The 12,264-nt window shown below is 38.6% G+C and overlaps 1 protein-coding gene across 3 annotated transcripts in view; it reads right to left on the bottom strand.

The window, feature by feature from the left end:
- flt4 (fms related receptor tyrosine kinase 4) overlaps nucleotides 1-12,264 on the bottom strand; it is a 222,213-nt gene that overhangs the window by 121,258 nt on the left and 88,691 nt on the right. For all 3 annotated transcript variants that reach the window (XM_062045717.1, XM_062045718.1, XM_062045719.1), the window contains exon 2: nucleotides 1,363-1,459. In XM_062045717.1, coding sequence (XP_061901701.1) covers nucleotides 1,363-1,459 — 97 coding nt within the window. The remainder of the gene's footprint in view (nucleotides 1-1,362; nucleotides 1,460-12,264) is intronic.

Raw genomic sequence — 12,264 nt, 5'->3', positions numbered from 1 at the left:
TATGTCCGCTAATGGGTGCCATTTTGCGGTCCTTATACACACACCATAGTAATACTTGTATCTCCGACTACGGTAGCCGTAACGGGCCGACAATCCATCAAGCGGTGCGGCTTCAAAGTCATACTAAAACATTTTGACAGATTTTTGAGTGCCTTGTGTAATGTAATGTTTGTGTTGTTTACTGGCATCACATTGCAGTCCACACGTATCTCTTATGTATCTACTGGTCACACTTATCATTACACTATGTACCAAATAAAATTGCTTCGAGGTCGGTAAGCACAACCAGAATTATTGCGTACATTAGGCGCACCGGGTTATAAGGCCCACTGTCGATTTTTGAGAAAATAAAAGGATTTTAAGTGTGCCTTATAGTCTGAAAAATAAGGTAATTGAATGAATGTGGAGTCCTTTCAGCTGTTGAGGTTTTAAACCTACAAAAAATGTTTGCTTGCACGAGTGGATGCCTGTTGGGTGTAATTGTATTATTTCCTCTGTGCATCGACTCACACATCCCTGTTTGCTGTGTGGCCTAAATTGAGTTACATGTGCACTTTTAAAACCTGGAGGCACTGTCTGAGTACTCTCTCCACCTACGCATGTCCACATCTGCAGACAGTTCCAAATGATGATGACTGCGGATAACTCTGTAAATTGAGATACAAAAAGTCTTCTTTGGGCTATTTTTCCAGTCGTTGTGATGGGGCAGTTTTTTGGAACGTGTTTCTTTGTAAAAGTGACGGATTTACCAGACGATGCTGAGGAGGGCTGCACACATAATTGACTTACTATTCTAGTACAAGTACAAGAACCAAAACATATTCCAAAGAAGGCAGTTTTCGTGGCACAGAAATAAACCTTGTGGATGATTGACACCTTGGCAGTATAACACATAGAATATATTTTAGGAGGATACAATTGTTACTGCTTTTTGAATCGTTTCATGTGTATTTTAGGGAGCAGAGGTATCTTGATTTTAACAATATCAATATGTTCAGATTCGTAGCATTTTCTTATCCATTTAATTCTAGGCAGACTCATTTCTGTGGACAATTTGAGTCCTTTGACCCGTTTTCACATTTGATGATATGGTTTGTGAGTGACTGGCGTGATTGAAGGATGTAATACAATATACAGTACGGACTGTACAATCAACGTTACATTCAAGAAGGCTGGATTCTATGTGAGGAAAATGCAGCCAAGAGAATTGCTGAACAGTGAAGATTGCGTGCCATGAATCCTTTATTGTATCTCTAGGCACTGTTCTGAAGCCAAATCCTGGGTTTAACTTTCATATAAGGAAAAAGGCAGCCGTGCACAAACGCATTCAAGCACACAAAGCACAGCCCATATATCGAGTACCTGCATGTGATAGTGAGTGTTTGGTTCACCGGAATTACAAGGTCATCTCTGGAGTTGTCAAGAATGGGTGGAGTCATAGAAAAGCCGATAACGAGACCTGCGGAAGAAAACAAGAAACCTCTGTTAGATTCATGTCACATTCAGGATCTACTGGTTTTAATGGTGGTGTTAGGATGCTGTCAAATGTCAGACACACTTCAGAAATGGGTAAATTGGCCCAACCCCCGAGTTCATTTACAAGCTATGAGGAAAGCGGTGGCTAATTATATCCGGGCTTTGGTGCTAAGAAATACCCAGACAGACAAACTGTGGGTCACTCAAGAGGTCATACAGTATTCCTGACTTCATTCTGTGGAAATGTACCCCTGACAAACAACGTCCGAACACTGAAAAAAGTTTTTTTTGTTTTTAAATCCAATTTAATACATTCAGAAAAAGTTGTTAACAAGGCTTTAATGAGATTAGCATAGGAATGTTGTTCTTAAGCTAAATCTGCTTTAATATTGTATTGGCGCACTGCTGACATTTTCATGAATAAGGATGAGGATAATTAAGCATTTGTAATACCTAATTAATTATTAGCACAATAGTAGTAAAACCACTGCACCAGTTTCCAATAAAGATAAAGAAACTGTTTCAGGATTTCTTTTACTGATGTAAACATTGTCAGACTTACTTTATTAATGAATAATAGAACATTGGATGTTATTATGATTCTTAGTGAATGCCCAAATATTAATGACCACAATTAGAGCATGTGCAGGGTTGAGTAAGTATGAAAATGAATTATTTGATACTGGTCCTAAATTAGAAGAGTTTGTCAGACACGTTTTGTCCGTCTGCACTCTTTTTAATTAGCAATACTTTCACTTCACTGACTGTGACTTGTGTGAGTTCAAATGTGAGGTAGAACTAAGAAATGGAAATTGATAAGATTTTTCCTTTTTTTTTTTTTTAATCAATTCTCATTTGGATTAAATGATAGCGAACAAGTTGATAAGCATCAACTTTGTTTTGTCCAGAACAGTAGTTCTTAACCTGGGTTCGATCGAAGGCTCAGGGGTTCGGCGGAGGTCAAGACACACCCGATTCATCGTGTAAATAAAAACTTCTCCCTATTACGGATACGGCAACAGCAGAAGTCAGACTGATTTGCAGGTGTGTAATTTGTTGTGAGTTTATGCACTGAGTTGGTTTTGTTCTTTGAACAAGGTGATGTTCATGCACGGTTCATTTTGTGCACCAGTAATAAAACATTGTAAATCTTTAGTATGGGAAACATATTCACCATTAATTAGTTGTTTATTAACATGCAAATTAGTAACATATTGGCTCTTAACTAGTCATTATTAAGTATTTATTAATGCATTATTCGGCTTGACCTTATTATAACCCTAACCCTCTAACCCTGGCCCTAACCCTCTAACCCTAACCAAATAACTCTCAATGAAGTCTTTGTTACTTAGAATATGTTCCCCTAGTGTCCAAAAAACTCTAAATTAAGTCTTTATTACTTAGAATATGTTCCCCATACTAAAGTGTTACCAAAAACATATAACTTTGTCTTGAATTTGAATTTTTTTTTTTTTTTTTTCACTAAAGAAGTGTTTGGTGAATGCGATATGAAACTGGTGGGGTTCGGTACCTCCAACAAGGTTAAGAACCACTGGTCTACAATAAAACATTAATACACAAACACAACAGTGAGGTCTAAAAAGACCCCAAAGCCTCAATGGGGTGCCAAAAAAATAAAAAAAAGGTTTAAAAAAATAACTATAATATAACACAAAAACATGACAATGTTAAAGGCCTACTGAAACCCACTACACCGACCACGCAGTCTGATAGTTTATATATCAATGATGAAATCTTAACATTGCAACACATGCCAATACGGCCGGGTTAACTTATAAAGTGCAATTTTAAATTTCCCGGGGAACTTCCGGTTGAAAACGTCTATGTATGATGACGTTTGCGTGTGACGTCGATGGTTGAAGCGGAAGTATTGGGACACATTGTATCACAATACAAACGGCTCTGTTTTCATCGCAAAATTCCACAGTATTCTGTACATCTGTGTTGGTGAATCTTTTGCAATTTGTTTGATGAACAATGAAGACTGCAAAGAAGAAATTTGTAGGTGGGATCGGTGTATCAGCGGCTGGCTGCAGCAACACAACCAGGAGGACTTTGAGTGGATAGCCGCCGACCGCATCGATGATCGGGTGAAGTCCTTCGTTGCGCCGTCGATCGCTGGAACGCAGGTGAGCACGGGTGTTGATGAGCAGATGAGAGCTGGCGTAGGTGGAGTGCTAATGATTTTATCATAGCTCTGACGAGGTCCCGTAGCTAAGTTAGCTTCAATGGCGTCGTTAGCAACAGCATTGCTAGGCTTCGACAGGCGGCACAGCATTAACTGTGTGGTTACAGGTCCAGTGTTTGGTTCGGTGTCTCCTGATAGTAGTATTGTTGATCTTCTGTCTATCCTTCCAGTCAGGGGCTTATTTCTTTTGTTTCTATCTGCATTTAAGCACGATGCTATCACGTTAGCTCCGTAGCTAAAGTGCTTCACCGATGTATTGTCGTGGAGATAAAAGTCACTGTGAATGTCCATTTCGCGTTCTCGACTCTCATTTTCAAGAGGATATAGTATCCGAGGTGGTTTAAAATACAAATATGTGATCCACAATAGAAAAAGGAGAAAATGTGGAATCCAATGAGCCCTTTTACCTAAGTTACGGTCAGAGCGAAAAAAGATACGTCCTGCACTGCACTCTAGTCCTTCACTCTCACGTTCTTCATCCACAAATCTTTCATCCTCGCTCAAATTAATGGGGTAATCGTCGCTTTCTCGGTCCGAATCGCTCTCGCTGCTGGTGTAAACAATGGGGATATGTGAGGAGCCTTTCAACCTGCGACGTCACGCTACTTCCGGTACAGGCAAGACTTTTTTTATCAGCGACCAAAAGTTGCAAACTTTATCGTCGATGTTCTCTACTAAATCCTTTCAGCAAAAATATGGCAATATCGCGAAATGATCAAGTATGACACATAGAATGGATCTGCTGTCCCCGTTTAAATAAAAAAAATGCATTTCAGTAGGCCGTTAAGTAACATGTAACATTTCAAATAGAAATTAAAAGTTTTTTGTTTGCTCTCAAAAGTAAATACAACTACATCAAAGACAAATACAAGCATGTCAAGTCAAGTAGAACTGTACACTGTACCATTTTTCACCCATCAACAATGAAAATTAAAGGCCTACTGAAATGAATTTTTTTTATTTAAACGGGGATAGCAGATCTATTCTATGTGTCATACTTGATCATTTCGCGATATTGCCATATTTTTGCTGAAAGGATTTAGTAGAGAACAACGACGATAAAGATTGCAACTTTTGGTATCTGATAAAAAAAAAGGCTTGCCCCTACCGGAAGTAGCGTGACGTAGTCAGTTGAACATATACGCAAAGTTCCCTATTGTTTACAATGATGGCCGCATGAAGTGAGAGAGATTCGGACCGAGAAAGCGACAATTTCCCCATTAATTTGAGCGAGGATGAAAGATTTGTGGATGAGTAAAGTGCAAGTGAAGGACTAGTGGGGAGTTGAAGCTATTCAGATAGGGAAGATGCTGTGAGAGCCGGGGGTGACCTGATATTCAGCTGGGAATGACTACAACAGTAAATAAACACAAGACATATATATACTCTATTAGCCACAACACAACCAGGCTTATATTTAATATGCCACAAATTAATCCTGCATAAAAACACCTGCGTGTTTGTTACGCTAGCTCCTAGCTCCTCTGCTAGCTCCTAGCTCCATAGAACACGCCAATACAATTCAAACACCTGATCAACACACACAATCACTCAGCCCAAAAGACCGTTCACCTAACCCAAGGTTCATAAAGCTTATATATTTTAAAAAAGTTACGTACATACGCAAAAAAAAGTTGCGCACATACGGTCAAGCGATCAAATGTTTAGAAGCCAAAGCTGCATACTCACAGTAGCACGTCTGCGTCTTTGTCATCCAAATCAAAGTAATCCTGGTAAGAGTCTGTGTTGTCCCAGTTCTCTACAGGCGTCTGTGTATCGAAGTCAAAAGTCCTCCTGGTTAGAGTCTCTGTTATCCGAGTTCTTCCATCTTGACTGCATCTTTCGGGAATGTAAACAAAGAAGCGCCGGCTGTGTACTGTTGTTGCTGACTACGTTCGGAAAATACGTCCATTTCGCACCGACAACTTTCTTCTTTGCTTGCTCAGCTTCCTTCTCCATAATGCAATGAACATGATTGCAACAGATTCACGAACACAGATGTCCAGAATACTGTGGAATTATGAAATGAAAACAGAGCTTTTTCGTATTGGCTTCAATGTGGAAGGCATACCCGTGTTCACCGGGCTACGTCACGCGCATACGTCATCCTCAGAGGCATTTCGAACCGGAAGTTTAGCGGCAAATTTAAAATGTCACTTTATAAGTTAACCCGGCCGTATTGGCATGTGTTATAATGTTAAGATTTCATCATTGATATATAAACTATCAGACTGCGTGGTCGGTAGTAGTGGGTTTCAGTAGGCCTTTAAGCATGTATGCTCTTTTAGAAAGCACAGGCAGTATTTCTGACTAATCAGGTTGTCTCCAGCTGTGGAGAACATCTCTTTGACAAGAAAAGGCGTGCAGACTTCCGGTGTTCTTAAAAAAATGTGCTGCTTTATAAAAATGCAACGAGTTGCAACATAAGTAAATGGACGGCTTTTGAAGACATTTTTGAAAATGTCCAAAATACGCTCTGGAACATGTGCTTTTGTAGTTTTTATTATTATTCATATATGAGTTTGTCAAAATACTTATTGTCAACATTAATTTTGTCACCGTAGAGTATAGACAAACAATCATGCATTTTAGGTTAATCAAGGTTTATACCCCTGCGATGAGGTGGCAACTTGTCCAGGGTGTACCCCCCGCCTTCCGCCTGAATGCAGCTGAGATAGGCTCCAGCACCCCCCGTGACCCCGAAAGGGACAAGCGGTAGAAAATGGATGGATGGATGGATGGAGGTTTATAAACCTCCATCCATCCATTTTTGTTTTGGTTTGTTTCCTGGTATGTAAAATAATGATCAAAACCCACTCAATATATCAACGTATTTACCGTAATTGCTATGGTTATTTTGTTCAATGAAACCTTTAGCATTGATACGCATAAGTGCGCATACTCAGTCGTATTGGGTAGCACATTTTTATGGCAAATGTTTCCAGATAACAGATGTGATGCGTTATCCACTTTGCAAGTATTGCACGTTGCCCTGTTGTCTTCCTTTCTCGTGAATAATTATATCGTCTGTGCTGCTGATTGGCGCCATGCATGGTGGTGCCGTGCGTGCCCAGAGGTATTGATACCCCCGGATTTCTACTGGATACGAAATGGCCGTGGAACAGCACCTGCACGACGGCGGACTCTTTCCGTTTTTATTCAAGTCAATGTGTCCGTTTCCACATTCCAGCTCTAAATACACTCAGAGCTTCTATATTTGCCAAATCTGTTAAATGTTGCTAAAACCTGCATGTGTTGGACAGGAAGTCATGCACAAACACAAAGTAAATTGTCCGGTTTACTTTCAAAATAAAATAAGTTTTCGAGGTGGATCGTGATTTACACTTTGAAACGTCATAATGGGTGGCGACAGACATGAAGTCAACTTGGCAAAGGTTTTCAAACTTACTTTCTATTTGTTAACTGTGGTAAATTTTAAATCTGCTTTATAAATAAAGTTGATTTGATTTAACACAAATGGATAAAATCATGCTGATTCGGGATTTTCAAAATAAAGAATAATATACAGGCCTATACACAGCGAAATATGAAGCCTCACCTTTTCTTCGCCAAACATATTGCTGGGTATTGTGGCCAAACAGCTCAATGTTTGTTTCATCTGACCACATAACTTTCCTCCAGAGGGTTTTATCTTTGTCCATGTGATGTCAGATGAAACAAATATTTATCTGTTTGGCCACAATACCCAGCAATATGTTTGGAGGAGAAAAGGTGAGGCCTTTTAATCCCAGGAACACCACTCCTACCGTCAAGCATGGTGGTGGTAGTATTATGCTCTGGGCCTGTTTTGCTGCCAATGGAACTGGTGCTTTACAGAGAGTAAATGGGACAATGAAAAAGGAGGATTACCTCCAAATTCCTCAGGACAACCTAAAATCATCAGGCCGGAGGTTGGGTCTTGGGTGCAGTTGGGTGTTCCGACAGGACAATGACCCCAAACACACGTCAAAAGTGGTAAAAGAATGGCTAAATCAGGCTAGAATTAAGGTTTTAGAATGGTCTTCCCAAAGTCCTGATTTAAACGTGTGGACAATGCTGAAGAAACAAGTCCATGTCAGAAAACCAACACATTTAGCTGAACTGCACCAATTTTGTCAAGAGGAGTGGTAAAAAATTCAAGCAGAAGCTTGTGGATGGCTACCAAAGGCGCCTTATTGCAGTGAAACATGCCAAGGGACATGTAACCAAATATTGACATTGCTGTATGTATACTTTTGACCCAGCAGATTTGGTCACATTTTCAGTAGACACATAATAAATTCATAAAAGAACCAAACTTCATGAATGTTTTTTGTGACCAACAAGTATGTGCTCCAATCACTCTATCACAAAAAAATAAGAGTTGTAGAAATGATTGGAAACTCAAGACAACCATGACATTATGTTCTTTACAAGTGTATGTAAACTTTTGACCACGACTGTTTACTAATTTTTGTATTATTGACAGCTTCCAATCAAAACTGGAATGACCCTTCAATGCAAGCTCATTCAAGTGATGCACATGCAACACAAAAAGAAAGTATTCGAAGGACTTTATTGGAATTTTATCTCGCCGTGTCTTCCCTTGTAAAACTATTTCTTTGCTGTGGTTAAACGTAACGTAACATTATTTGAATCGTTGAGCAGATTGCAGCAAATTTTATTTTGATTGCTGAAAGCAAAGGCATAAACATTTGGTAGTTGGGAACATAGCTACGTGTACCTGGACTGTGTTCCCTACGTTATTATCGTCTCGACAAATACACCACTTGGTGTCGGATTGACTTAGAATTTCCTCTGCAGCTCTATGCGCTCAGAAAAACATCCACTGTAACAAAAACAATGAGGTAGGCACCTTTTAGGGGACTGACAAACAAAACGGGTTAAAACAAATGGGCACGTTCAACCAAAACTTCTAATTAATTTACACGCATTACACCAATTACTACAGTTACGGCTGCAACGATAAACCTATTAACCCAATTTCGCCCACTAGGCCACCATTTCTAGCCCCCCCCCCCTTCGCTTTAGTTGTTTTTTTTTCAATTTGTCGCACTTTTATTATTTCAATATTTTTATTTTGCTATTTTACTTTTTATCCGAACCCTTTCACCATATTTATTTTGCACTATCTTGTTTAGCTTATGCATGGTTTATGTTCTTTGTTTTGTTTTGTTTTTTGCTCTATGCTTTTTAACCTGTAAAGCTAGCTAGCTAGCTAGTCAGGTTACTTCTAGACCTCCACCCCAGATCCCACCTCACTCCTACCCACTTCTCCAAAGTGGGCTGGCTCAAGGTGGAGGACAGAGTTAAACAACTTGCACTGAGCCTAGTCTATAAAATCCACTACACCTCCCTGATACCGAAGTACATGTCAAACTACTTCCTTAACGTAAATGACCGCCATAACCACAACACCAGGGGGAGCTCCACTAACCACGTTAAACCCAGATTCCGAACTAACAAAGGTCTTAACTCATTCTCTTTCTATGCCACATCAATGTGGAATGCGCTCCCAACAGGTATAAAAGAAAGGGCATCTCTATCCTCCTTCAAAACCGCAATAAAAGTTCACCTCCAGGCAGTTACAACCCTAAACTAACACCCTCCCCGGATTGTTAATAATCAAATGTAAACAATCAAAAGCAGATACTTTTTCTTATGCCTCTCTCTCTCTCTTTCTCTCTCTCTCTCTCTCTCTCTCTCTCTCTCTCTCTCTTCACTACTTGCTGTCCATATCCTACCCCCCCCCTCCCCATCCACACCCCTGATTGTAAATAATGTAAATAATTCAATGTGATTATCTTGTGTGATGACTGTATTATGATGATAATATATCTGATAGTATATATCTGTATCATGAATCAATTTAAGTGGACCCCGACTTAAACAAGTTGAAAAACGTATTTGGGTGTTACCATTTAGTGGTCAATTGTACGGAATATGTACTTCACTGTGCAACCTACTAATAAAAGTTCCAATCAATCAATCAATCAATCAAAGCCCTTTGGTCCAATTAAAAAATTGTTGTAAACATGCTATATAAATAAAGTTGCCTTGCCTCGCCTTGCCTTGCCAATTATTTAGAAGATCATTTGAAAAAAAGCGTCAATTTGTATTTTGTTGTGTTCGATGAGTAAAATACGTGGACATGAGAGCAGTGCGCCTATTGGTGATCCATATTGCACGGCCAGTGGTGTGTCCTGTGTGTGTGTGTGTTTGTGTGGGGGGGGATGAAAGCGAGATTACAGTGCGGAAAGAGAAAGATGGCTCAGAAAAACAACGACAAAGTGGAAAGACAGCAAAGAGCTGAGAGAAGATGAGAGGGGCTTTGTGATCATTTATAAGTGGAAAGAAAAAGCAGTCACGTTAGTGAAATGTTTGCCCTGTCAAACAGCTGGCATTTCACAATGGTACTGCATCAATGATACGACACATTACCATCAATCATCCTGCATAATTAAGAGCAGCAAACCAGCAGAAGCAAGGCAGAAGTATATTTTAACAAATGTTTTGTTTCAACACCAGTGACATGTTGGCATCTACGGTTTTAATGTTAATGCTAAAGAGTTGTTGGTCCCAAAATTCAAACACTCCTTTTCCAATGAATACCTTTTCAAACATTTATGTGTTAAATTGCGGAATACATTGTCACTCAATTTATCATACTTTATCAGTCTTTTTGAATAGTTAGGTTATGGTGTTCAATTTTTTCGGACATGCAGACAAGTTACAATACGATTCATCACATGTTTCTAGACTCTCAATACAGCATGTCTGAAAAGGAGTAGGAAGAAGCAGAGCTTATATGGGTCAAATGCAGAGGACAAATTTCACCACATCTAGTGTGTGTGTGACAATCATTGGTACTTTAATCTTAATTTAATCCGACCCTTTTTTGCTTAATAGCAATTTCTAACACATTGTACGCAATTTCTAACACTACAGTGAATAAAAAAGTAATTAAATAAATAGATCAATGAGTAAGTGAATGAATATCATTTTTGAGTTTGAACAATTTCTTAAACTGAATCGTATTAGTCCACTGTTTGATTGATTTGCTTAATCCATTTCATTATTTAATTCCACATACTGATATGCTATATGTCTTAAGTGTTGTACATGCATACAAATGTTTTAAATTAAAATGGTCTCTAATGTTATAATCCTCCTCTTTAGTTCTTAGTCAGTCAGTCTTGTAGTCTTCTTTAATTGTTGTACGTTTTTGGGTAGCAGGTTATAGTTTGCTTTGTGCTTCATTTCAGCTGTTTTCAAATGAACCAAATCATTTATTTTCAATATTTTTGATTCAATAAGTAAAGGGTTTGAATGTTGTCTATATCCAACATTATGTATTATTGACCTATTTTATAACACGGTTAATGAATGAAATGTACTTTTGTAATTATTTACCCATATTGCCACACAACAACTCAGATATGGTAACACGCGTTTTGTCCCGATACCAATATTTTGGTACTGGTACCAAATATAATATAGTAGTATAACATAATACTTTTCGAGACTTTTCATAATAAAGGGGACCACAGAAAATGTAGTTACCATATTTTTTGGACTCAAAGCTCGACAGTGCGCCTTATAACCCAGTGCTCCTAATGTATGGGATAATTTTGGTTGTGCTTACCGACCTCGAAGCTATTGTATTTGGTGCATGGTGAAATGATAAGTGTGACCAGTAGATGGCAGTCACACATAAGAGATACATGTAGACTGCAATATAACTCAAGTAAACAAAACCAACATTTTATATGTCCATTTAAAATATAGAACATTACACACGGCGTTCAAAAATCTATCAAAATGTTTTAGTACGACTTTGGTAAGCTATGAAGCCTCACTGCTTGATGGATTGTACTGTGCTTTACCTGTAATATAACTATTATTATGGTGTGTGTATAAGGTAATACATATTATCTGGCGTTTTGTTTCGCAATATTATGCAAAAGCAACTCTTCTTACCTTCTGGTACCTGCTGATCTGTATTTGGGATCTGCATAAGCCCTGAAAATGTGCGCGCGTCCAACCTTTGTAGTCCGTGACGACACCATAGTCGATAAGCTTCTTCTTTGTTATGTGACATTCATCTTCTGCTGTTGCCATTTCTAATATAAAGTAATGTAAAGTTCTTACTTATATCTGTCAGTAAACTCGCCATGAAAGGGCTAAAACATACCGGTGTAGTGAGTTTACATTATCCACCCAAGCAACTTTAGTAATTAGAGAGTTCCAGGCCGACGTTTTTTTCACGGGACACATTTCCGGTGTTTTTGTTGCACTAGTGAGCCACGGATGAGGAGATGCTGCTCCGTTATTGATTGAAGTAAAGTCTGAATGTCATTAAAACAGTTAGCTCCATTTTTGACACTTCTTGTACTAATTTTGCTGCTATACTTTCTGTTTTAACATGTTTTATCTACACTTTTGTTCAAATGTAATGAGCATTTATTCTTCTGTCATATAGAAACGTTACTTTTCTTGTGTTCCAGTGACGTATTTCCTGACTTTATAAACAATATAAAAAAGACAACAGATTTCATGATAATAAAGAATATCAATAT

This window comes from Entelurus aequoreus, linkage group LG04, assembly GCF_033978785.1.
Source record: "Entelurus aequoreus isolate RoL-2023_Sb linkage group LG04, RoL_Eaeq_v1.1, whole genome shotgun sequence".
Lineage (NCBI taxonomy): Eukaryota > Metazoa > Chordata > Actinopteri > Syngnathiformes > Syngnathidae > Entelurus > Entelurus aequoreus.
This window is presented reverse-complemented; position numbering and strand designations above follow the sequence as displayed.